The 27,893-nt window shown below is 45.4% G+C and overlaps 1 protein-coding gene across 1 annotated transcript in view; it reads left to right on the top strand.

The window, feature by feature from the left end:
* Positions 1-27,893, top strand: part of LOC114655292 (uncharacterized) — a 78,292-nt gene that overhangs the window by 10,498 nt on the left and 39,901 nt on the right. Inside the window, exons 2-8 of the mRNA XM_051930460.1 lie at positions 11,915-12,226; positions 12,313-12,415; positions 20,160-20,295; positions 20,502-20,548; positions 20,650-20,764; positions 24,645-25,131; positions 25,241-25,390. Of these exons, the coding sequence (XP_051786420.1) occupies positions 11,934-12,226; positions 12,313-12,415; positions 20,160-20,295; positions 20,502-20,548; positions 20,650-20,764; positions 24,645-25,131; positions 25,241-25,390 (1,331 nt within the window). The 5' untranslated portion in view covers positions 11,915-11,933. The remainder of the gene's footprint in view (positions 1-11,914; positions 12,227-12,312; positions 12,416-20,159; positions 20,296-20,501; positions 20,549-20,649; positions 20,765-24,644; positions 25,132-25,240; positions 25,391-27,893) is intronic.

Genomic DNA, 27,893 nt, shown 5'->3' with positions numbered 1-27,893 from the left:
CGACCCGATCACAAGTAAATAAAAAACCCAAACGTTGAACTGTCGTCCAGTGGCGGCCTCGGACGGCTCCGAGACTGAATGAGGTGCTGCTGTCATTGACTGAGTGACTATTTGTGCGAGTCGTTTTATGTCAGTTGCGTTGTATCGTATTTGTTTGCCTATTTATTATCTTAATAAATAAACAGGACGGAGTGGTGGCTCTGAGGTTAGGGATCTGCACTGGCAATCGGAAGGTTGCCGGTTCGAATCCCATAAATGCCAATAGGGACTCTGCTCTGTTGGGCATTTCAGCAAGGCCCTTAACCTGCAATTGCTAAGCTCTTTGAGTAGTGAGAAAAGCGCTATATAAATGCAAAGAATTATTAAAGAATTATTAATCTTTTTTTTATTGTTTTTAATGCTCCATCTTAATCCTCTATGGATTTTGCCACGAGTGAAATTCCCCAATTACTGACAGCAGAAGCTCAGCGTGACTACCACAGTCGTGCCTAGCGCATGGTATTTCATGTGGTGACATCAGCCCCATGTCGGATGGCATTCAGACCTCAAGCAGTTCTCCCAGGTTCACCCTTTCCAAAGGGTTTCTGTACAGTTGTTTTGGTTCACACCAGTGTGTGATTGACGTGTTCACATCTACTGTACGTACTTTAACAAACCGGACTTTCAGGGAAATTACACCAGAGTTTGAAAAACTGGTCCACGCGACCTCTGGGGTGAAAACATCTTGAATTTCCTCTCAGGGCCAAGCAGCGTATATCTGATCTGATCTAACTTAGCCTGTCAGTGCCTTGAGTCACAGAGCCTGTTGTTTTTACCACTGCCTGCCAGTTCATCTCTCTGTCGTCCTGGTGGTTTTCATCTGCACGTGTCACATTCTTTGCTGTGATATTCAGAGTTCTTCATCGCCCAGTCTGTTTCTCTCTGTCTCGTCACTTTGCCCTTCTTTGTGGCTTGTGTCACTGCAGGTTTGACCAGGTGGCATTGTCAGCAAGTAAGTTTGTGAGCCAAAGCTGGATTAAGACCCCCTCCCAGGCCCCCCTGGGTGTTGTTGGTATAATTTACTAGGGTGACAGGGACAGTCCTGATTTCAAGCTGATAAATAACTCCTGATTAATAATAAATAATAATAAACTCCTGATAAATAACTCCGGAATACTGAAATGTCTCGGCTTTAACATGCTGCCCATCTAATTCAACATTGGTCCACTGAAAGAAGCGATGCATTTAGAATAGCGTGTACAAAACTCCAAGGGTGACCCCTGCATACTCCAACTCTCAGTTTGATTTCCAGTACAAGTGTAGTGCGGCCCAATCTCTAATGGGGAAAGCGTGATTGAGAACCTGCACGCTTGGCGTGACATCTGGACAGAGGAAGGAGGAAAAGGAAACCTGGTGGTGGAATGAGGAAATACAGGAGAGTATACAGAGGAAGAGGATGGCAAAGACGAAGAGGAATAGTCAGGAAGATGCAGAAAGTAGACAAGAGTACAAGGAGATAAGGCGCAAGGTGAAGAGAGAGGTGGAGAAGGCTAAAGAAAAGGCGTATGATGAGTTGTATGACAGGTTGGACATTAAGGAGGGAGAAAAGGACCAGTGGGCTACAGAGAGGGGCCGAGCTGGGAAAGATGAGCACAGGTTAGGGTGATAAAGATGGAAACGTACTCACAAGTGAAGAAGAGTGTGATGAGAAGATGGAAAGAGTACTTTGAGAGGCTGATAAATGAAGAGAATGAGAGAGAGAAGAGGTTGGATGATGTGGAGATAGTGAATCAGGAAGTGCAATGGATTAGCAAGGAGGGAGTAAGGACAGCGATGAAGAGGATGAAGAATGGAAAAGCTGTTGGTCCAGATGACATACCTGTGGAAGCATGGAGGTGTTTAGGAGAGATGGCACTGGAGTTTCTAACCAGACTGTTGAATGGAATCTTGGAAAGTGAGAGGATGCCTGAGGAGTGGAGAAGTGTACTGGTGGGCCGATATTTAAGAATAAGGGGGATGTGCAGGACTGCAGTAACTACAGGGGGATAAAATTGATGAGCCACAGCATGAAGTTATGGGAAAGAGTAGTGGAAGTTGGGTTAAAAAGTGAGGTGATGATTAGAGAGCAGCAGTGTGGTTTCATAACCGGTAAAGAGCACCACAGATGTGATGTTTGCTCTGAGGGTGTTGATGGAGAAGTTCAGAGAAGGCCAGAAGGAGTTGCATTGCGTCTTTGTGGACCTGAAGAAAGCAAATGACAGGGTGAGGAGAGAGGAGCTGTGGTATTGTATGAGGAAGTCGAGAGTGGCAGAGACGTACGTAAGAGTTGTACAGGATATGAACGAGGGAAGTGTGACCGTGGTGAGGCCTGTAGTAGGAGTGATGGAGGTGGGATTACATCAGGGATCGGCTCTGAGCCCTTTCTTATCTGCAATGTTGATGGACAGACTGACAGACGAGATTAGACAGGAGTCCCTGTGGACTGTGATGTTTGCTGATGACATTGTGATCTGCAGTGAGAGTAGGGAGCAGGTTGAGGAGACCCTGGAGAGGTGGAGATATGAGAGGAGAGGAATGAAGGTCAGTAGGACCACCAAGACAGAATACATGTGTGTGAATGAGAGGGAGGTCAGTGGAATGGTGAGGATGAAGGGAGTAGAGTTGGCGAAGGTGGATGAGTTTAAATACTTGGGATCAACAGTACAGAGTAATGGGAAGTGAGGAAGAGAGTGCAGGCAGGGTGGAATGGATGGAGAAGAGTGTCAGGAGTGATTTGTGACAGACGGGTATCAGCAAGAGTGAAAGAGAAGGTCTACAGGACGGTAGTGAGACCAGCTATGTTATATGGGCTTGAGACGGTGGCACAGGAGACAGAGCTGGAGGTGGCAGAGTTAAAGATGCTAAGATTTGCATTGGGTGTGACGAGGATGGACAGGATTAGAAATGAGGACATTAGAGGGTCAGCTCAAGTTGGACGGTTTGGAGACAAAGTCAGAGAGGTGAGATTGTGTTGGTCTGGACATGTGCAGAGGTGAGATGCTGAGTATATTGGGAGAAGTGTGCTAAGGATAGAGCTGACAGGGAAGAGGAGAAGAGGAATGCCTAAGAGAAGGTTTATGGATGTGGTGAGAGAGGACATGTAGGTGATGGGTGTAACAGAACAAGATGACGAGGAGAGAAAGATATGGAAGAAGATGATCCACTGTGGCAACCCCTAACGGGAGCAGCCGAAGAAGAAGAAGAAGAAGTTAAGTTTGAATGGCACTGCCAGGATGACCCCCAAGCATGGAAGCGTGGAGTCCTTTGCACTCATTGGTCAAAGGGTTAACCCCCTTCAACCCAACCCGGGTCCTGATCCCTCGCTGATGACGGTGAGATAAGGCCGCCATTAAACAAACGAGGATGGACTTTATACGACACAATTTATTTTTGTGTAGCCCAAAATCACACAAGGGGTGCCACAGTGGGCTTTAACAGGCCCTGCCTCTTAACAGCCCCCCAGCCTTGACTCTCTAAGAAGACAAAAAATAACCCTTGTTGGGGAAAAAAATGGAAGACACCTCAGGAAAGGCAGTTCAGAGAGAGACGGTTTGGTGTGCAGTGGGTGTCAACAGGAAGGGGGTCAATACAAGACGATACACAGAAGAGAACACAAGTCATCCTCAATACAATAGAAATATTACAAGTACAGAGCAGAATTTAACAGTAGATGTTATCCCATAATATGATTTGGATTTGCTCAGACTGTGTGGGTATACGTGCTGTACATGTGTCACAGTTTGGTCACCCTGTAGTTTCCCATCAGAGTGCCACATTCGGTCAGTCACTGGCCTTTACCTTCCGTTACTTCCTAACGTCTGTCAAGCTGAGTGGCTCTGGACGTCCCATGTCATGAAGTTGACTACAGCTGGACCTGCTCAAGCACAGAAGGAATTTGTTACAAAAGGTTCTTTTCTTCTTTTTTTATTTAGGTTATGTTAATTGATAATTGTAAATTGTAGTGTGTGTGAGTGTGTGTGTGTGAGAAAATGAGAGAGTGAGCGGTCCCTGTGATGGACTTGTGTCCTGTCCAGGCCTGTTTTCAGCCTTTTGCCCAGTCCTGATTGGATTGCCTTTGGTTCCTGAAACCCACACATGGATTGAGAAGGTTCTAGAGCGGACCTGCTGAACTCAGTCCAATGAGGGCTACGGAGCTGCAGAGCCCTCAGTCACACCTGAAGGGGACGCCATGCCTACGTTTCCTAGCTTGTTTTTTAATGTTTGGACCCTGCTACCCTTCATCCTCATTGACGCTGCAAGAACAAATAAGGTATTTAGAAAATTTATAATAAACAGTTGACACATTTTAGGAGGCATATTAATACACAGCATGATTGTGAAGAAATAACTAGAAAAATGCCAAACTGATCCCTTAACGGATTTGGCCCTCTGCTATCCAAGGGTCTGGTGACATACGCCATCTTAAAGGACACGCTATCCGCACATTCTAATTATTTGTATCTCTCTTTATACCCCATGTTGTTTGTAAGCTTGGCCTAGAAATATTTTTAATCTCAGGTTTTTGTTAAAAAAGAAGACAAAGTTTATCATACAAAGGGCTTACGTGGAGGCCGACGCTGAAGAACAACAAACGGTGCTAAAACGTCCATGAAAAAATCTCCAGTTACTTGTGTCACATAATCCGTGTGACAGGTGATCAGTCGTGTGCTCACAACGTCCCAAAATACACAGGTAAATGGTGAAAGGCACTTTATAATAGATAGATACTGTAGGAGGGCAGCACGGTGGCACAGTGGGTAGCGCTGCTGCCTCGCAGGTAGGAGATCCTTAAGGGTTCGCGTCCCAGGTCCTCCCTGCGTGGAGTTTGCATGTTCTCCCCGTGTCTGCGTGGGTTTCCTCCCACAGTCCAAAGACATGCAGGTTAGGTGCACTGCTGATTCTAAATTGTCCCTAGTGTGTGGGTGTGTGTGCCCTGTGGTGGGCTGGCACCCTGCCCGGCGGTTTGTTTCCTGCCTTGCGCCCTGTGTTGGCTGGGATTGGCTCCAGCAGACCCCAGTGACCCTGTAGTTAGGATATAGCGTTATGATATTGCGGGTTGGATAGATAGGTGGATGAAAGGCACTATATGATAGATAGATGAAAGGCTCTGTATAATAGTGGACGGAGTGGTGGCTCTGAGGCTAGGGATATGCCCTGGCAATTGGAAGGTTGCCGGTTCGAATCCCGTAAATACCAAAAGGGACTCTTCTCTGTTGGGCCCTTGAGCAAGGCCCTTAACCTGCAATTGCTGAGCGCTTTGAGTAGTGAGAAAAGTGCCATATAAATGCAAAGAATTATTATTATTATTAGTGTGATGGTCCGGGTTGGCTCAACGCACCCTCGATGTACCTGGGAGCTTCTTCAGCTCGTAACCATTGATAGTCTTAGACTGAGATGAGCCGGGCAAACATTCAGCAAGGGGTTGGTGCGAAAAAGTGTCGGTGCTTTTAATAAAACTAAATAAAAACCAAAGTGCAAATAGTGCAGTGCATCAAAACACTCTGATAAATAAATAATCCAAAAAATCATTGAGTGTCCAGTGGAGGTTCAAATACTGAACTCAATAAATCAGTCCATTCAGATGAGGTTAAAACACAAAGGCAAACCTTTCCTTTAAACACCATAAGCCTCGGCGCTGCTTTCTAAAATCTGACATCTCCCCGGCTCAGCCACAGCACGAGGAGACGTCAACCAGCAGGTGCAGATGATCCTATGATCCCACTCGGGCCTTGGTTGCCTCTCCATCGGTGTGTATTTGGCGCCGTACCAAGCTTTACTCCCTCCAATTACAGCTGCCACTCCCCGGCCTTGCCGGGGGGGGGGGGGGGGTCTTCCTGGAGTAGTTTGGTCACTCCTGTTCCCAGGATGCTCAGCAGGAGTGATTGTCAGCCACACACTCCTTCCACCAGGGCTCACTTTCCTGTCTGCTGTCTTCCCCACTGTGTTACATTGGCTCCATCTCGTTCCTACCGTTTGCCCCCCTTCCTTTAACCTCCATGTCTTTCTTTTCTGTTTCTTTCTTCTGTTCGTCTCTCTGCCATGCAGGCTCCTTTTTTATATTGCCAGATTGCATGCACATATGGTAGTTTGTCCACTGCGAGGTGTGAACGAGGCTCCTAACTGATCCGCTTGCATTTGCACGTGTTCACGCGATCAGCCAAGTACTGCAGTCATCCCCAGAATGAAGCACACTCATGCACTTCACAGGACGCGATTATTTATTTAAAAAGTGCACTGCGCCATGGCCCTCTCTTCACAATGAGGTAGACAGATGGACAGATACTAAAGGAATGACATACAATACAATTCAATTTACTTTTGTACAAAAATCGCACAAGAAGTGCCGCAATGGGCTTTAACAGGCGCTGCCTCTTGACAGCCCCCCAGCCTTGACACTCTAAGAAGATAAGAAAAGACCCTTGTAGGGGAAAAAATGAAATAAACCTCGGGAAAGGCAGTTCAAAGAGAGACCCCTGTCCAGGTAGGTTTGGTGTGCAGTGGGTGTCAAAAGAAGGGGGTCAATACAATACAGTACAATACACAGAGCAGAACAAATCCTCAATACAGTATACAAGTACGGAGTAGAATTTAACAGTAGATGATATCACATAATAAGATTTGGATTTGTGTAGAGTCCTAGAGACCTCGTTCATCAAGCTGCCTCCCCCATTTGGCCATTCCACAGCTGAAATAGTGCTTATCTGATGAAAGGACCCCTCTTTCCCACGATTCCTGTGATCCTCCACCAGGGATGACTTTACCTTAGGCAGGCAAAACAACTGGGCAGGTGGGCCGTGGCACCAAGTGCCACATTTGAGTACCGAGAAGAGAAACAGAATAGGTGAGGGTGAGTAACAAATTCTAACTATCATGTTACTTCTGTTTTAGTGCTAATGACTAACAACAGAGATGCAGTCTGTACAGTTAATCAGCAGCTCTAGTCAGGGTGTGCTAAACTGAAGTAGTGAGTCTTCAGTCGGGATTTGAAAGCTGAGACCGAAGGGGCATCTCTTATAGTAGCAGGCAGACCACTCCACAGTTTAGGGGGCCCTGTAACTAAAAGCTCGACCTCTCATTGTTATTTTATTAATCCTTGGAATCCTAAGCAGACCAGCATCTTGAGATCTTAATGTGCGCTCTGGATTGTAAGTCATGATAAGTTCAGATAAGTAAGCCGGACCTCGACCATTTAATGCTTTATATGTTAAAAGGAGGATTTTGAAATCTGCCCTAAACTTAACCGGGAGCCAGTGTAAGGACTTGAGGACTGGGGTTATGTGTTCGTATTTTCTTGTTCTTGTAATAATTCTTGCAGCCGCATTTTGGATTAACAGGAGGCTGTATAAAGAACAGTTTGATCATCCAGTGAACACCGCATTGCAGTAGTCAATCCTACTAGAAATAAATGCAGGAATGAATTTCTCAGAATTCTGTTTATTTAGAAAGCGCCTTAATTTCCTAACATTTTTAAGATGGAAGAAACCTGATTTGGACAACTTTGTAATATGCGCTTTAAATGACATGCTAGAGTCAAAGATAACTCCTAGATTGCGGGCTGATTCAGTAAAATTAATGGAGATTCCAACTGAGTTAAATGACGACAGAATATTGTTGTGATCAGCGTCATTCCTTCCAACAATTAACATCTCTGTTTAAAGACAAGTAGTTCTCATTCATCCACTCCTTTAATTCACTAACACAACTAATTAAAGACAACATCAGAGAAACTTCATTTGATCTAAATCAGTGTTTCCCAAACTCAGTCCTGGGGACCTCCTGTGGCTGCAGGTTTTTGTTCCAACCAGTTTCTATTTTTAATTGGACTCCTGGGCTAATTAAGTGAACTGATATTTCCCAAGTTCTATATTTCGGGAACAATATATAAATTAGAAAACTAAGTTTGCTAAAAAAAAAAAAAAAAAATTAAAATGTACTAAGCAGTGATGTTGTAATAATGTATTTTTTTCTTTTTAACAGTATTTTCTTCTTGATTTTCATTCTACTTTTCTAGGTGTTCTAATTGTTTGTTTAATTCATTTTTTACTAATTAGTGGGTCTGACTTTAAAGTAGTTGCAGCCTTTGATTATTCAGTGTTGTTAGCCTGGGTGTCTGATCTGCTTGTTTTAAATTGTCATTATTAGAATTATTATTAAGACTAGACATTAAGCCCGTTACAATGTGCATAAACATTAGTAGGAACAGTCTATATTAAATGGCAAAGGACCGTCTATTTTCTGTTACAGTAATACTGTCTTGTATGTGGCTGTAATATGCGTCACTGTATTGTGTGCCATTAATTTTCTCTCACAGTAATATGTCTCCCCAGCAAGTATTTTAATCTGTGCTGGTGTGCTGCTGATTGTTTGTATGGCGTCTCCCCAGCAACAGATTTTATGTGTGCGAAAATAAATCTACTTTTAAAAGTCATCCTATTGTAATATCATGAAAATTCGTATATTTAGGAAAACACTTTACACTTTACTGGGCCAAGTTTGTTAATCGCAAATCCTCAGAGTGAACACTTGCATAACAACAAACACTAATCCCACCTCTTTGGGGAAGCTGGTCTCTGCGTCTCCGATTGGATTTTTCGTGCCTTATGTTTTAGGTCTTACCTCATTTACCGAAATCTGATTGGATCAGCCGCGCGATATTTTATAGGTCCCGCCCACTCTGTCTTGTGTGACGCGTCAGGCGGCCTTTGAAGCAGCGCACCGTGCCCCGCGCATGCATACTTCACCAGAAGACACACACACACGGACACATGGACGCACACATTGTATTAAAGAGGATACAATGAAGGGGGAAAAACTGCACAGAGAAAGGGCAAAGTATAATGAAATCAACAAAAGAGAGTTAAGCATTTAAATCTAAAGCAAAAGCAGAAATATGTCTAAATGTCTTAAAAATGTAAAAATCATGCTGCTGTGCTTTTCTGAATGTCGAATAAAAGAAAAAAATAGCAGCTACTTAAATGAGGTCAGTGCTCTCAGGTGTTGTCACTGATTAGGAATCCGATTGGAACAAAAACCTGCACCCCACGAGTTTGGGAAGCACTGGTCTAAATGAAAGGCATAACTGGGTGTCCTCTGCATACGAGTGAATGTTAACATGATTTCATCTAATGAGAGATCCCAGTGGAAGCATGTTCTGATTATACATACTAGATATTGATAGGATATAATTTATTTGTCCCCACGGGGAAATTAAAACTTTACAGAAGCCTGAGGGCAAGAGAAAAATATATATAATATAACAAACAAACACCAAACACACACAAGAACGTCTGGCTTGGGCACTGGGGGGCTTCTGATGTCAGAGCCTGGCTTGTCGTGATGTGCCACAGCTTTACATTTGACCCCTGCAGGTCCAGCTTACTGTGTTTCCACAGCGTTAGACGTTTGTTCGCTGTTGGAGTCCTGATATCGGAGGGATTCATTTCAGTTGCCGGGTTTAAAACACGTGGTGTTGTTAAATGCTAGAAGGTCAGAGTTGTGGTTGTCGTGTGAATGTTGTTACGCGTATGAAAAACGACAAGAGGTATTAGCACATCACCATCCTCCTGCCCTGCGCACATGAGAATGGATTAAAAGAAAACCTTCATTGTCATTAAGAGGAAACACCAATTAGGGTTACCTGAGGGCCTGCTGTTTCCCTACTTCCATTATCTGAAATTTTTTGTCGGGGGAACACTGGGACTGTCTTTAGATGTGGTGTGACGTTAAGTGATCTCCATATGAATATGAAGAACAACATTTACAGACCGTACCAGGCACCGTGGGATGATAGATAATGGAGAATCAGCCGGATCAGGGGACACAGACCAGGACCACATACAGGCTTGGGCAGATGAGACTCGGTTAAATGAACAAACCCGCGTGTACCCTCGTGAGAAGGACCTGGGAGTCGTGCAGGTCTGTTGATGCAGTATTCTGTTCAGCTATTTAACATTTTATTATAACTAAGTAATGCCATTCATTTTTCTGAGAATGGCCTCCAAGGGTCCAGTAAACCAATCTATGTCTCACTAGGAGCTTCATCACCACTTTAGTGGGACTTCTCTGCCAAACTCGGAGCCTTTTTGGCAACTCCACTGGACTCCGTTGTGGCGTTTTATCACAAAGAATGTGGGCAAGCAATGCGTAATAGAAAGTGACACAATGATGAGTGGAAGAGGAAGAAGAAATAAAAAATCTACAATGTGTCGCTATATAAGTAAAATCCAATGTCTGTCTGTATGTCTGTCCGCTTTTCATGAGAGAACTACTTCACGGATTTTCTAGAATTTGCTTGAACATTCCAGTTGATTCTGCGACTTCTCTCATCGCACCAAGTATCATAGCTTACTTGCGGTACCGATTTTATTTGTGCGAATCCAAGAGACAGGGTGTGGGCCGAGGGGAGCAGGGCCCTCCTCACTCACGCGTCTGCCTCAGGGCGTTCCTTACCTCCACTTAGCTAGCGAATGAGAGAACTAATTAATGGATTTAGATCGGGCTTTTTTCTAGAATTTGCTTGAACATTCCGGTTGATTTTGTGACTTCTCTCAGTATCATAGCTTACTTGCAGTATTGATTTATTTGCGCAAATCCAAGAGAGACACAGCGGGCTGAGGGGGGCGGGGTCCTCCTCACTCATGCGCCAGCCTCGGGGTGTTCCTTAATTCCGCTTAGTTAGCAAACGAGAGAACAACTTAATGGATTTAGATCAGGCTTTTTTTCTAGAATTTGCTTGAACATTCTGGTTGATTTTGCAACTTATCTCATTGTGCTAAGAATCCTAGTTCACTTGCAGGAGCGATATATCTACGCTAATCTGAGAACGCAGCTGCGGGCCGAGGGGAGGGGGAAGTGTGACGTCAGGAGTGGGGAGCCGGGTGGGGTCCTCCTCGCCGTCCTGTTTCACTTCTACGCAGGTGAAGCTGCGGGGGGACAGCTAGTATCAAATATGAAAGAAAACATGACATCTCGTAAGAAGCTTATTTATGTGAGTGTAAAGCTTACTAAATGCGCAGACCACGGTGACGCACTGAATATTACCGATGTTCACTGCTGCCTAGGCCTTTGCTTCACATTCGTCTCAAGATTTCTGTGTTTTTATTGTTTCATTTGTCTTTTTTCTGTATTTCTTTTGTGGTTCTCAACATGTGGTCCGTGAGCTGACTCTTAGAAGAACTTCCTTACTGACAGGGCTATCCTGAACTCTTCTAAGGCGCCAATCATGGATCGTCCCGTCCGACTTTCTCTTAGTCGATTCCATCTTTTCTTTCTGCACCAGTCCTTCCCACTCTGACCCTGTGAGGTGATAGTGGCGGCTCCTTCTCTTTCAATGTCTCTTCCAGCTCAGTCTCTTTTTCTGTCCAGTTCCTTCACAATATGGGATTTGTTTTATTTTTTTAATCCACCCTGACGTGCACTTCATGAGTCACCAATCCCATAGTTCCACCTTTAAGGAGTTATTATGGGTCATTGGTTAATCTGGGACTTGAAACATAAACCCAGTAAGGGTCTGAACGTCAGTGGAGACTTTCTTCCTGGGTGGGCAGGGTCAAGAATATGGAGGGCAAGAGATTGATATCGGGATAGTGGGTGCCACCCAGACCTGATAGAAGACACAAGGCGAGAGGCAGAGACCTGAAGGCAAAACCATCAGAATGGAGCCGGCATGGCAGTTCATTGAGTAGCTAGCAGTACGAGAGTTAGCTTGGGGGTCTGACCGGGTTGCGTTTGTGTCGGAGTTTTGTTGTCTTCCTTGGGGCTCCTTTCACAGACGTTCGAGTCATTAGGGTGCTCTATCTGTCTGTCTGTCTCTGCCGAATCTGTTTATGCTTCTGTGTGTTTGTGAGACTTAAATGGAGAGGATTTCTCAATATGGCTTTTTCTTTTTATTTGTCAGCTGGTTCGGCAACGAGGACATGGAACGTCTGCACAAAATTGCGGAGCAGCTCGTCCAGGTGGACGTGGCCGCCATGAAGTTCCTCTGCTTGGATTTCATTGGCCGTAACCGGCAGGAGAAAATCGAGGACGCCTTAAGCCTCTTTGTAGAACTTCAGAAGGTGGAACTGCTGGACTTCAAGGACTTCTTTATCGTGGCAGAGCTGCTGTACTTGACGGGCCATCTCGACCTGCTCAGAATCCTGAATCTGTCCACACAGGAGGTGGAAAGTCAGTTGCAGCAGGATGGCATGGCAAAAGTGTCACCGTACAGGTAATAAAAGTCCCAAGGTCATCATGGGCGTGGGAGCACAAACCCCAGGGTTGGGTGTTCATTTTTGTTTTCCTCCTTTTTTAAAGAAAAATGCTTTACTCGCTCTATGAGGGGATGGACAAAAACGCCTGCCGAGCCATGAAGTTCCAGTTGCATGTCCAGCTACCAAAATGTGACCTGGACAGCGAGGTAAGTCTCGGAACTGACCTCAGGGTTCAGGAGGTTCACAGGACTCAACTGGGCAGGAGGATCGAGTGCTTTAGAATGGCTACTCGTCCAGCAACAGCCACTTCATGGACAGAGCGTGACACACACGAGTGCCAGAGGTGCACCAGGTTAACTGATCAAGTCGGGGCTGTTCCTATATCTGTGTGTCTGTGTTGTGAGGTTGAGAACCTTCAGCCAGACTTCAGCAGGGAGAATTAGGGTTAGGGTACATTTTGTGCTTTGTTAAGGTTAACGCTGTCAACAGAAGGTGACTTTCTGAATGGACCTTTCAGCACTCGAAATGGCCCTCCTGTCCTGAGCTATGGCTTCACATTAAATCTGGTAACGCCACTCTTTATATGTTGTGGGGTGAGACAAGTGTCTGAGATATAAGCCATACCATAATGTCACTGGTGAGTACACTCGCAATGACACTGTGGTAACAGCTGGTAAGGATCTCCCTGTTCGTGCCCCGTTTCCTTAACCATATTGGGAAGTGAAGTTCCTGGAGGGCAGGCAGATTTAGTGTCGTCTGTCCACCTCGCCCACTCTGAAACCTGAAGGCCAGGAAACCTGAGGTCACTCACAGCCAACACAGGAAAGCCACCATAGCAAACTTCAGGCGGTACGTGAAGCCCGGGGTGTTCCCCGTGTTGAGTTTACATGTTCTCCTCATGTCCATGTGGGCTTCCTCCAGGTGCTCCGGTTTCCTCCCACAGACGCATCAGCTAGGTCAGGGGTAGTCAATTATGATTCAAGGAGGTCCGGATAGAGAAAATTTCCTCATGTACAGGTCCGCAGCATCATCATGTTTAAGTTGCATTATAATTTTTACATTACAATTAATTTATATATTTTGAAGTAGCATTGCCATTGTATCAACATCTGCACTGTGTGAAGTCAATGACTCAAATCAGATGAAGAAAGTTCAATGCTATTTTAACAATATTTATTTTCAGTGCAACTCTGGACACTGGAGGGCTACATACAATAAAATAAGAAAAAATAAATAACAGTAAAAACAAGGTAACTTTGACATTCAACTGACAATTATAAATAATAAGGACTTTAATAATAATAATAATAATAACAATAATGTTTTAACAAAAAAAAAAAAAGACTTGGCCTCATGTAAAAACTAAGGGGCTCCACCCCCTGCTCGCTTCGCTCGCCAACCCCTGGTCTTGGGTAACCCGACATAGATTTGAAAGAGATTATTGTCGGCGTAACCCGAAATACATTGACGAATGTATGCGATATGTGCCTGCATTGCTTGCGGCATTTCAGACACGCGCTGTAGGCGCCTGCGTTCATTGATTATATCCAGGCGGGCTCGTGTTTGTATCTACGTCAGTTGTGGTCTTTCGTTTTGAACCCGTGCCTGCTTTGCTTCCACGGTTTCAGACGCGTGTTGTAGGCGCCTACGTCTATTGTTTTTATCCATGCGGGCTCGCTTTTGTAGCTCCGTTACTTGAGCTGGATCGTTTTGGAGCCGTGACTCCATTAGTTATCCGTTGTCTACTGTTAGTAATATGGATAATTTGCACTTACTGTTAATATGGAGCGTTTTCTGTGGTTGTACCGTTAATAATGCATCACTGTAATGTGATTCACATATGCTATATGGTTTGGACGTGTGAGGATGCCGTTCGTTTAATACTGAGAGTTTGTGGCGTGCTGTTGCTTCATGTCCTATTCAGAAGCACGTTTTGGACGCCTGCGCCTTTTGTACTTTTCCGCGCCTTCCGTACTATCTTTGTGGACCTGTGGGGCCTCCGTAGCCTCTTCCGTTTGACTCCTGGGTGCAGCGCAGAATCCTCTTTTTTGTGTGGCTATGTCGTTAGTCGTTAGCTATGGGCGCGTTGTTGCTTCATTTCTCATTCACGTTAGTTGAGCTCTTTCGTTTTTGGGCCGTGACTCCTTCGTTCACGGTGGATAAGACTTCGCTTGCGGTCTATGAGACGCGCGCTGTAGGCGCCTGCGCATTACGTCTCATGGTCCCATCGCCGTGTACCTGCGTCCATATCCGGTTTATTCTCGGTTAGTAATATGGATAAAATATATACGACCAGCCTGACATGTGAACAACTTGGTTTACGACCAAAATTTTTGTTTTGAATTACGACCAACATCTTGTGTTACGACCTGAATGCGGTCACGTGTATCCGCTTGTGCGATTGTAAACAAACAGTCGAGAGTGTTTGTAAGCGTCAGTCGGAGCCCAGATACGTGTGTTTGTGGATGTAATTTCGGTCAGTGCAGTGATTTATATAATTTATTTCGATAATTGCTAAGGAAGGAAGAGAAGGTAACGAAGGTAAAGAAAGCAGTCACAATCGAAACGAAGAATGAAATTGTGTGGAAATATGAGAGTGGCGTTCGTGTGACCGATCTCGTTAATATGTACAGCATGTCGAAATCCACCATCTCGACAATTACACAAAGAAAAGATTTGTATAAGGAGGCTCCTTCCAAACAATAAACACCTTCCATTTCATTCTCCTCCTCCTCCCTTCCTGCAGCCCAAATATGTCAACTTAAATGGTGAGTACAGTATGAAATTGTTGTCTCTGGTAGGCTAGGCACTTTTTATAACTTTTTGGTTAGTACATTAGAAAAAATATTGGTGTTTTGGTAAATTATGCACATTATACAACCCTTTTTTATTATGAAAAGGTTAAGTAAGTGTTGCTGTGGGAGGTTCGGAACACATTAAGGGCATTTCCATTATTTCTTATGGGAAAAATAGTCTTGACTTACAACCAACTTGAGTTACAACCAGCCCTCGCGAACGAATTGAGTCGTCAGTCAAGTGGCCACTGTAAGAGTTTTTAATAAGTGCACAACTGAACAGGCATAACCAGTTTCCCAGTAAATGTGATCATCTTTAAATAACTAGGCTGGGATGGCGTCAGTGCCATCCTCATGCATGTGTGTGAAGATTGTCATCACTGAATGTTGTTTTTGTGATGTCCCAAAATCCACGCATCTCTGAGGGAAGACTCGTTAGCGAGTTGCTGGCCAGTAAATGAATGTGTTAAACTCCTCGTTGACCGATCGTTAGTTGGCTTTAAGATCGCTTGTTTTCTGTAGCCTAACTGGTGAATTTAGTGGGTAACTTTTCTCCAATGTAATTTTGTGCTTGGTTTCGTAGTGGTGTTTCACATTTCCGCTTTTAACCACTGCCACCATCTCGGAGCAGATGAGACACAGCGGTTTCAAGCCTCCTTATGGGAAGTATGAACATAAACGCCTCGGTCCATTCCAGATTAAAAGCCCGGTTTTCGGTGTCAAGCTTCCGCCATTTAGCAAAAGCCATAGCACACTGACTAATTCGTCGCTTTTCTCTCTCTTGTCTTCTCACTCCTTTATATTTTTCTCTCCATCTCAATGCCCCTGCCACAAGAGTGCCAGCTGTTTTCACTCAGATTGCAGGTTTTCCACTCCTCTCTTCAGTGAAGGTCCGCCCTACTCTGCCTGTGATTGGCTGGCAGTCTTGCCTTCACTTTGACCAATATCAGTCTTCATGCTTAAACCCAACCAACTCGAACCCACAAAGGCAACAAGTATTGGCCAATCAGAGACACGTAGGAGGTCCCTTTCACTGAGTAGCGGTGTAGAAACCTGGTCAGAAAAAAGTCATCTCCGCCAAAACTAAATAAAACTCAATGATATGTCTGGGTCCAGACCCGGACCGCGGTCCGCCTATTAGTGACCTGTGAGCTAGGTGGTTTGGCGACACTAAATGATATGCGTGTGTTGACCTCATGATGGGTTGTCCAGGTGGTGTTCCAGTGGTTGCTGGGTTTGGCTGCAGCTGCCCTGGATAAGCGGATTAAGAAAATGGATGCATGGATTAACAAAATGCAGCTCCACTTGTGTATCTATGCTCAACATCCACATCTGCCTTTACCTGGACACATGCGTCTATCCACCATGCCAATGATTTAGTCCCTGGGACCCCCTGAATGGCACATTTTCTGATGGACCCCTGCCAAGACTCTGCACTTCACACTTCTAGTCATAAGCCCCTGAAATGACCTCACAGGGTCCTGTGGCTGGAGCAGACACAGAGGTCTGCAGCTTGACCCTCCTTGTGTATTCACCAAATGGTCCGTCCGTTTGTGGGTTGTGATGTCATTAAGCTGCTCGCAGGGATGATCTGCATCCCAGTCCCCCTCCTCTGTCATTTTGTGCCTGGAGAGAGGTCAGGAGCAGGTGCTGATACAGCGCATCGCCGCACCCACCCCGTAATGAACCAACTCAGGATCCCAGATTAGGACCCGAGTGCAGCCACGCGATGGGTGACACCTCAGCACCACACTAGTTCAGATGAAATGGAACCAGTGTGAGGCTTTCTATGGTGGCTGGAGTGCCAATTCTGATGCCTGAAGAGAGCAGCCCCGCAAATTTTGATTCACACAGTATCCCCTACATGTAATGGATAGTCATATCTATGACCCCGTGGTACAGTCGGGCTGGTAGGGTGGGTGCTGACTGGTCCACTAGTCCCCATCTGAAATTGTGCCGGAGATTTGGATGCCTGTTCACAATGAGAATGGGAGAGGTGGGGTTCACAGCCTGTGGCCAGTATGCAATTCATCAAACCCTAAACATGGTCTAAAAGCGAGCCCCGCTCAGTCTGCCACTGGTAGCTCATTTCAGAAGTTTCTCACAGCGGAGGGATGAGCAAAGGGAGTACCAGCTGGCAAATAAGCGGATTTAGGCCGTGTGTGTGTGACGATGCGGGTTAGCTCCATGCTCCCATTCAGCTTCTGGGAGCTCTGAACCCGACACCGTCGGTAATGTCACCGATGAGCTGGACGGTGAGGCACAACTAAGCAAGGGGATGGTGCAAAAAGTGCAAAAGCGGTTTTATTAAAACAACAAACAAAACGGTGTTCAAATAAATAGTGCAGTGTATCAAAAGTCTTCATTAAATAAATAAGGAGGTTAAAATCCGTTAGAAAAAAAAATTCTTTAAAAACAACGAGGTTAAAACAATGTCTTTTTAAAATCAGCCCGGTGCCTTTCTACTGCCGACTCCCCTGCTTCTCCCATCCAGGCTGTGCACCAGGGGAGTCACCCTACATGCAGCTGACCTTCTGGTGGCCTCCCGATCCCTGGCTTCGTTCAGCCCCTGCCAGACCGAGACTTGGCTTTCTCCCTCAACGGCCAGGATGCTCACGCTGGGGACTGCACTTCAAATCTCCGACTCCCGCTGCCTTCGCTGCGGCAAGCCAACCTTCTCTCGGTCACTCCTGCTCCCAACAAGCGCTCAGCAGGAGTGACCACTACTGTCGGCCCTCGGGCGCCGGCCAAACACCCCACTCGGGCTCGCCTCCCCCAGCTGTCTGCATACATCCGCTAGTCCTTCTCTCTCTCACACACCGGCTTTCTCCTCACTGCTTTCTGCCTTCTTCCTTAACCTCCATTTCTTTCTTTTTCCCCCCCTAGCCGCCTCGCGCTTCTATTTATTACGGGGACGTGGATCAGATGTGGCAATTAGCAGCTCCCGGCACCAATTACAGATGCAGACGACTCCTCACCTGTGCACTTAAGTGAGGACCATGTGAACGCTGAAGTTGAAAAACACCAATTTCAAAATAAATATTCTTGGTGAGGTAAAAAGACTGAGAGACTGCACCCCCCCAGCTCAGTCAACTGATTTGGGTTCAGACAGACTGCTGCCAAAAGAAAAAATGTTCTCTCTTTTATCACCTAGCGTGTTCATTAGGGTATCCTTCAATAAGGGCGCGCACAAAAAGGCGACCTCAACTGGGCGCGGCGAATAAAGGCGAGCTTCAAAAGGGCGACCTCAATTGAGCGAATGTTTTAATATTCTTGCTTTCGTCTTTTTATACGTTTAATCATTGCCTTTATCTAATAAATTTTCTGTAATAATTTTGTTGCGTTTGCCTTTATTCGCTGCACCCAATTGAGGTCGCCCTTTTGAAGCTCGCCTTTTTGTCCACACCCTTATTGAATAGAACCGTTCATTAGACAAAGAGAGAAGAAAAAAACATGTCAGTTCATTTTAAGGGCATACATACCGTAGATTACTGTAAGTTACGGTTACATCCTGATTTATTACATACAGGAGTGCACCAAAATAAAGAGCCACCAGGCACTCGCAGTCCTAAGGAATACGCCCTTCTCAGTATACCCACACAAGACCAATTTAAGCAGTTTCTTATAGTTCATTACATTAGTTATAAAGAGATTACATTCTTCTACTTTTAATATCTTCATTCAATGATATTTGTTTGGTTAGATTAATAATCCTTATTATTTCATAAGTGACATGTTTTCTTATATTTTTAAACAAGAGTAAAGAAACAATCACATCTTAATACATAATTCACCTGCCTCCTCACTCAGCCACTCACTCACGTCCGTCAAAAGCCGAATGCGCAGCTGCCCAAAAAACCTTACGAGACCGACATCCAACCCCAACATCGCGGCAGGCAGCGGATTTACAGCCGCAAAAATTCAAAGAGAAAGGCGACTTCGATTAAAGCTCTAGAGGCCCGAAAGGCGATTTCGACTACAGCTCGAGGCCTAATTACGCATTCATTCAATACACCTATACCAGGTTTGGGTGCGGAATGCGCAGTCGCCTTCTGCGCATGTCCGAAGCTGAATGCGCAGTCGCTTTGTGCGCAACTGCCCGAAAAACCTTACGAGACCGACATCGTGGCAGGCGGCGGATTTACGGCCGCGAAAATTCAAAGAGAAAGGCGACTTCGATTAAAGCTCTAGAGGCCTGAAAGGCGATTTCGACTACAGCTCGAGGCCTAATTACGCATTCTGATTCAATTACGCATTCATTCAATACACCTATATCAGGTTTGTGGTGCTTATACTTATTACTGTTCCATATTGTACTGGAACATTCATCATTCGATATTATACTATAGGCCTGGAAAATTCATCAACTAACAGTACAAGCCTGTACAGTAATGAGTAAAGTGGACTAGAGTCATTACAAAACAACTTCTTCATTACTTATCATTTGTTCTTCATACACTGCTGACACAAACTCGTGCCCGTTACATCTTACGTTGTCGAAACGGGCTCTGTCTACTTAATTTATAATATCACAGCGTGTTCCGTTAGTATCAAGAGGTCAGCATTTTCACATAAAAGAATGTAAGTTAATCATATAATTCTGTGCACAAGCTTAATTCTTTTTCTACCTAAATGAAGAACAAATTCATATAGAAGTAATAAATCATATAGCTCTCTACCACATGATTAATACAAAATACAGGCATTGGTATTTGTGAGTTAAATACTTATTATCATCGGCGGTGGGCTGGCGCCCTGCCCGGGGTCTGCTTCCTGCCTTGCGCCCTGTGTTGGCTGGGATTGGCTCCAGCAGACCCCCGTGACCCTTTAGTTAGGATACAGCAGGTTGGATGATGGATGGATATTATAATCATTACAGTTTTTTCTTCTTTCTCAACCATCCGCATCACGCATCACCCAGGAACTACTCCTGGCACACACATCACGCCCCCTTGCTAAGCCGCAAGTGCGTCGATTGTTTATTTAAAAAAGTGGCCCTGTTGACTTGAGCTGTGGACCCGCTACACCACAGTGTATCGAAAGTCAGCTCTTGGTATCCAACCCACACTCCCATTTCTAGTAAGCACGTTTTAGACAAATATAAGGAGAAGTGACACTTACCCTCTGCCATCTGTGCCCCCCTCTTTCTCTCTAGACATCTTGCCTGGAAATCTTCACAGAAATGGAGAAACGAGAGATGCTGGCCCCAGACAACCTAGGCCATCTAATGTCCATCCTGAAGCTGGTGATGCCTAAGCTGCACAGGGTAGTGGAGGAGTTCGAGAAGACCAGTGAGTATGGAGCAGACAAGATGGGAGGGCCACAGAGGGTGCAGAGCCAGCTCACGAGTCTCCATTTTCACAGTGGATGTTGAGACTTCCATTGATATGGTGTTGCTGCACCTTGATGATGAAAAAGTTTGTGGCATTTGGTATGGCATGGGGTTGGAGGAAAAAAAAAAAGTGTCCCAATAACGAACTGTTTTTCAATTTTGTAGATTGTTCCAGAAATCATGAGAACTCCAAGAGTGGTTTGCAGCCCCAGGTACGACTCGGGTCACTGAGACGTGAAAAGCCGTCCTTGAAGACACCGCCTGGATGGGGACGTTGGCTGATTTCTTTGTTTTTTTTTTTTTTATTTCCTAGGTGGCCAATGAGTACAAGATGAGCAGCCTGCCCCGAGGACACTGCCTGATCATCAACAACAGCGACTTCTCTGAAGTGAATCACGGTCTGAGGCGTGGCTCCGAGAAGGACGTGGGTAAGTGCGCTCCATGAATAGGCCTGCACAGGACACCTCTGATGACACTCCTATGACGTGGGGACCTCGACTGCCACACCACAAGCCATTATCAGTTGGGACTCTTCCTGTGACTTTTCCTCCATCTTGTCACATGTTTTTAGACCCGCCTCTTCCTGTTACAGCACTTGCATACAGTATGTTGTGAAAAAGTATTTGCCCCTTCCTAAAATCCTCTGTTTTTGCATGTTCTACACAGTTAATGGCTTCTAATAAGGCCTTGTTAGAGAAAGATAACCCGAGTGAACACACAGTACAGTTTGTAAATTAGGACTTTTTCTTCATTCCAGGAACAAAATTATCTGTGAAAATAGTTGCCCCCATAGTTTCATTGTAACTGAATGCCTCATATAATTTGATTTCTGGCTCTTGTTGCTCACTCTTCTTTACTTTAATTCAGACACACTGGTAAATTTATGAGTGTGAGCTGCTCATTGTAGGACTTTGACCAGGCCACTCCAAAACGTCTGAGCCATTCACTTGTTGACTTGCCTTTGTGTTCTGGCTCCTTGTCCTAAAGTGTAATCCAATGTCACTTCAGCTTAAGAAGCTTATTCTGGTAAATTGCACAGTTCATGGATCTTTCAATAATGGCAAGTTTTCAAAGCACACCAAAAAACATATTGCTGTAGATCAGTCGTTCTTACTGTGGAGTGCTAGGCAGGATGGGCCTTGTGTCATCCAGAGAGTTTGACCTTAAACTTCTCGGTCATTATTCCAAAAGACTCCTGAATCATCCTGGTGTTTCTTTACATTGATGTTCCTCTTGGAAAGCTGAGGTTTCCACCTTACTCCTCTTCCATGAATCCCATTTTCCCCTCAGTCTCTTTCTTATCATGGAGTCCTGAACACTGACCTCAGCTGAGGCTGGAGATGCTTGCACTTCTTTGGATGTTCTGGGATCCTCTGTGACCTCTTGAATGAGTGGTTGCCGTACCCTTTGGCTGATTTTGGAAGGTCTCTTCTACAGATTATTGCCCTCGTTGTGGTTTGTTGAAGTCCCAGGGTCTTAGAAATGGCTTTGTATTGTGTTCATGATTAGAAAGTTTCAACAACTTATTTCCTACTCTCATTCTGGAATTTCCTTTGGTGGAGGCCTGGTCTCCCTCCAGAAACCTTGGGGTGACTATTTAACAGCTATGGTGAGGTTTAGATGAATAGTGCTGGTTGTGTTCAGTCAGCTAAGTCGATTTATTCATTCACTTTGGTTGGAGGTTGGATTACATCAGGGATCGACTCTGAGTCCTTTCTTATTTGCAGTGGTGATGGACAGGTTGACAGACGAGATTAGACAGGAGTCCCCATGGACTGTGATGTTTGTTATGTAGTGATAGTAGGGAGCAGGTTGAGGAGACCCTGGAGAGGTAGATATATGAGAGGAGAGGAGTGAAGGTCAGTAGGACCACCAAGACAGAATACATGTGTGTGAATGAGAGGGAGGTCAGAGGAATGGTGAGGATGATGGGAGTAGAGTTGGTGAAGGTGGATGAGTTTAAATACTTGGGATCAACAGTACAGAGTAACAGGGAGTGTGGAAGAGAAGTGAAAAAGAGAGTGCAGGTGGGGTGGAATGGCTGGAGAAGAGTGTCAGGAGTGATTTGTGACAGACGGGTATCAGCAAGAGTGAAAGGGAAGGACTACAGGACAGTAGTGAGACCAGCTGTGTTATATGGGTTGGAGACGGCGGCACAGGAGACAGAGCTGGAGGTGGCAGAGTTAAAGATGCTAAGATTTGGGTGTGACGAGGATGGACAGGATTAGAAATGAGGACATTAGAGGGTCAGCTCAGGTTGGACGGTTGGGAGACGAAGTCAGAGAGGCGAGATTGCGTTGGTTTGAACATGTGCAAAGGAGAGATGAGGGGTATATTGGGAGAAGGGTGCTAAGGATAGAGCTGCCAGGGAAGAGGAAAAGAGGAAGACCTTAGAGATGGGAGAGAGGACATGCAGGTGATGGGTGTGACAGAACAAGATACAGAGGACAGAAAGAGATGGAAGAAGATGATCTGCTGTGACAGCCCCTAACGGGAGCAGCTGAAAGAAGAAGTAGTAGTAGTACAGGTGTTGGCTAACCGTTACTTAAATCTAATAAGCAGTATTTTAGAAATGGTGGTGCACGTTTTCTCCGACTATATTTGCCTGTAGTGTTGGATCCATAGTAAAATTTTGAGTCAATACCAGCTTTCAGAACTCAGTCCCAGCACCAAGATGATTCCAAAGCAAATAACGGATAACTTCAAAACACTCCAACGTCCCCGGTGCGCCATGTCACCGTGTTGCAGTACGTACCGTTTTCCTCTTTGTAACCATGAAGTCCTGATCCTGTGAAGTCCCAATTGCATCGAAGCACGTAGTTTCGTTTTCATGAAGTCTACAAATGAACGTTTTTTTCCATAACTGCAATAGCAGGTGTCATTCAGGGGACTGAAAGGAAAACTGATGTTTACTTCCGGTACCAAAAATCTCGAAATCTGATACTGTGCCATTTTAAAATGTGGGCTTTACTATGCAGCCTGTACCCGTGTACTGTACTGCTGCAGAGGAGCACATCCAAGTGGACTGTTGCTTTTAAGTGTTTTTTTTTTTTTTTATTTACTGATTTAACATATTTTTTTTTTTTTTTTTTTAATTACTGTAATAAACTTTGATGACAATACAGACTAGATAATATTTAATAAACTTTACTATAGTTATGTTTTAATGAGAAAAATAAAATCTATTTTGTAGACATCAATGTTCTGGGTGAAACTGAAAATGGCGTCATGTGCCCGCGATGGCACACTTACCTTGTGTTCATTGTCAAACTTTAGTCCGGTCCTCCTGACACCCCTCCCACATAGACCTCTGTCTGATGGTAGACTCCTACACTTTGACATCAACAAAGGCAAGAGCTAAATGGCTTCTTTGAGACTTCTTTCAGTTTCTTACATTCTGATGTTGCTAGGACTCCATGGCCAGGACAAGTTAACAGTTGCTTGAAACTGGTCGATGTCCGCTTGTTCGGAGATCTCCAAACCCCTTCCTAGACCGAAAGGGCATCTCTAACCCCCTTTGTGAAGGTCTCCGAGAGCTCTTTCATAACACACACGCACTACAAGCCAAACTAAATGTCTGAGGTTTAAATTAAGAGGACCGGGTCAGACAGGATCCTCTCCAATGATGTTCTGATCATTTGAGTTTAATTTGAGGTTGTGATAAATGGAGGGGTGCACTTACTTTTTCCTTACGCCAAACTTGCATGTCTCTTTATTTAAATAATACAATGGACTAGGGACCCTCATGTTTGTTATATTACAACACCTTTATCTGTAGATGCCGTTTAAATGAAGATCAAATCTTGAGTTGTCCACAAATATTAAAAAAAGAAAAAACATTTCACGGGGTGTACTTACTTTTTCACATGACTGTATACAAAACAAAGAAGATCAGGAAGGGGCAGACACTTTTCCACAGCCCTCTCGATGCTTCAGCCAAGCTTGTGGTCTCCGTGTGGTGTGGTGGTCCAGCTCTAAACGTCTCTCTCTCTTTTTCTGTTTAATTCCACATGCTGGCCGGAGTGCAGTGGTGGTCCGACTGCTGCCGTTTTCTCAGTTGCCTTCAGATTCGGTGAGAAAGTACGGCTGGAGGGTGGTGGCTCATTCAATGCTATCCTTAGCTGAGATTCCCTTGTCCTGTGTCACCGCACCCCACCAAACGCGTCCCTATGCCCCCATCCCGCTGCTCCATTAGATGAATTATTCAGTCCGCTTTGCTTCAGCTGTGTGATTGCTGCACATGTGACACATGACACGACAGGCCATAAAGGTGCTGTGCAATAACTGACTTCTGTGTCTCTTTTGCAGAGGCCCTCAAAGACGTCTTCAGCTGGCTGGGCTTTAATATTCACATTCGAAATAACCTTAAAGCTCAGCAGATTCACGACACGCTGGACGAGTTCAGGCAGATGAGCCACGCGGCCGTCGACTGCTTTGTGTGTTGCGTTCTGAGCCACGGAGAGCAGCAGTGCGTGATGGGAGTGGACTGGGAGAAGGTCCCCGTGTCTGACATCACCTCCTATTTCAATGGGAAACACTGCACGGACCTACTGATGAAGCCCAAGGTGTTCTTCATTCAGGCCTGTCAAGGCAAAATTATGCAGGAGGCTGTGGCCGTCGATGCAGATGGGGACGGCATGGAGTCTGATGCCAGAGCAAGCAGAACTGTTCCTGTCGATGCAGATTTCCTAATTGGCATGGCCACGGTGCCGCAGTACGTGTCCATGAGGGACCCAGATGAAGGCTCTTGGTACATCCAGGCGCTTTGCCAGCACCTCAAAGCGGGATGCCCTCGGTGAGTCTTTTTATGGAAGTCCATGGCAGTGCCATTCAGGCTGGTGTCCACTGCTCCTTGTCATTTTTACCTCCTGCTTCATGGTTAACATTCTCTTGTTTTCTTTCAGTGGTGAGAACATCCTAACCATCCTGACCAAAGTAAACGAGGTCGTCAGCAAGAATACAGGTTTTGTTCGGCTCACTGAGGCAAAGCAGATTCCGGAGAAAATATCCAGACTTACACAAAACCTGGTCTTCCACGTGCCCACTTTGTCTTAGCTTGGGTACCGTCTGGACTCTCAGGTGGTCACTTCTCAAGGTCTGCTGCTGTTGTGTGTCACATGCCCCGTGGCCCTCAAGCATCTTATCGCTCAGGTTTAAATTCCAGGACTGTCAAATCACTTAGTCTGGGAACTACATCTGCATGGCTGAAGTGGTGGCTCAGTCTTGGTGGTCACTCTGGGATTCTCTGACCACCTTCTCTCTCAGGATTGAGGCCCTGGTGTGTCTTGTTTCTGAAACCCTCCAGTGTGTCTTGTCTGCTCTAATCTCTGTTGAGACCCTTCATCCTTCTTGTTTCTGAACATGCGCACTTGGCTTGTCATGCCAGTCTAAACTCACCTGGTAAGAAAGGCAGAGTCAGTGGAAGGCACCCTGGCGCGTGTGTGGGTGTTCAGGAATTGTGTTAAGAGGCGTAGCGGGTGGCATGGAGCAGGACAGGTAGAGCGTGTTATATATGTGTTATAAACAATAAGCCCATGCTCAGTTTTACAATTCCTAGTTATATTTAAAGACCGACATTGTTTTGGTTGCAAGTTACAAACGCTGCCGGTTCACTCCTATAACTAAATGGATAAGACGGCAAGACACCGAGTTCTACAGTGTTGAGTTTGTTATATCGGAATACAATGGAAGTCTTCATTCCTTTTGTGACTATTCAAAATACGTCTTTCCTGAAACATCTTTGTGTTTTAACCGACACACTGTCGTGAACGGAGCAGCTTGAGTTGGCATCCTAAGTTGAGTAAGCTTCGTCCCCCACACAACTCAACTTTTTCATTCATCCACTTACATAGTATATGGTTGGATGAAATTTCATTCCTTAGAGTGCCAGGAGCGTAAACAAATCACCATGCGTATGCCATACACCATCACAGGGCTACAATACAGACGAACAAAACACCAACACAGGATAATAAAGGTCAAGCTGCGCAATGTCCAGACGCTTTGAGACTTCTGGATGGAGGCGCAAGCAGAGTGACACTGCAGACCTCTCAAGATGCTCTGAATGTGCTGGGGTCTGCTGCGCCACACGCGATATCTCACTTCAGACGTTAAGCTTATGCCAAAAAAAAAACCAAACCAACATAAATGGATAAGTCGGTGGACGAAGTGCAGGGCCCACGTCGGGACACTTGGGCCTCTGTGGAGTTTCTGCCTGAGCTGCTAAAGCCATTTTTTTTTCAAGGGCCTTTTTAAAAAAGTTTGCAAAATCGTCTCCTTTCATGACCGCCATGTGTGTGTGAAACATTTTACAAAAGTTTATTATGGGGTGTCTGAAAGTCAGGCCTGTGGAGACTCTAAACAACAAACGAGAAGAGACCACTCGGTCCATATGTCACTTGTTTGGACATTTGAACACTCCAGACGAGAACAGGCCATTCAGCCCAACAAAGCTTGCCAGTCCTGTCCACTTATTTTTTCCAAAAAAACATCAAGTCGAGTTTTGAAAGTCCCCAACGTCTTACTGTCCACCACACTACTTGGTTGCTTATTCCAAGTGTCTATCATTCTTTGTTGTGGGGAACAGCCCGGACACCGACAGGTAGACATGATGGTTTCACCACACACACACCACGTTTATTATACAATATTTACAGGTTTTGAAGTGCACAAACCCAGTGCCTCCGCACCAATCACCCCTTCAGTCCTTGGCCACCACAATGACTTCACTGTCTCTGGTCTGCCTCCACTCCTCTCCTCTCCTCTGAGCTCCGTCCTACTTCCACCCGACTCTTGCCATTGAATGGAGGGAGGCGGCCCCTTTTATACACCCCTGGATGGACTCCAGGTGCTTCCTGAGGAGCCTCCATTGACACACCCCTGTGTGGTGGAAGCTCTGGCTGTGTACCAGGAAGTCCTCCAGGTGTCCCCAATTCTCTTCCCAGGGCTCCCAAGGCATTGGGGCACCCCCTGGCGGAGACCACGGGCCCAATAGAACCAGGGCGGCCGCCCCCTCGTGTTCTGGAGGAGGCACAAGCCCTCCTCCGGTCCTCCTGGGCATCCCGGCCGGGCATAAACCCCAGCCGGGTGCCAGAGTGTAAAGAAAAACCTAATTTTTGTGTAATTTACCCTTCACAAGTTTCCAACTGTGTCCACATGTTCTTGATGAACTCATTTTAAAATCACAGTCTTGATCCACTGGACTAATTTCCTTCATCATTTTAAACACTTCACTTAGGTCTCCTCTTAATCTTCTTTTGCTTAAACTGTGAAGGCTCAGCTCTTTTAATCTTTCTTCATAACTCATCCCCAGTAGCCCTGAATCAGCCCTGTTGCTCTTCTCTGGACCTTCTCTTGTGCTGCTATGTCCTTTTTGTAACCTGAAGACCAAAACTGCACGCAGGACTCCAGATGAGGCCTCACCAGTGTGCTATAAAGCTTGAGGAGAACCTCCTGTGACTTGTACTCCACACATCAAGGTGCTATATAACCTGACAGTCTATTAGCTTTCTTAATGACTTCTGAACAATGTTGGGAAGTCGATAGCTTAGAGTCCAC

The sequence above is a fragment of the Erpetoichthys calabaricus genome, chromosome 8, assembly GCF_900747795.2.
Source record: "Erpetoichthys calabaricus chromosome 8, fErpCal1.3, whole genome shotgun sequence".
Taxonomy (NCBI): Eukaryota; Metazoa; Chordata; class Cladistia; order Polypteriformes; family Polypteridae; genus Erpetoichthys; species Erpetoichthys calabaricus.
Note: the sequence above shows the minus strand (reverse complement) of the source record. Positions and strands in the feature narration are given on the sequence as shown.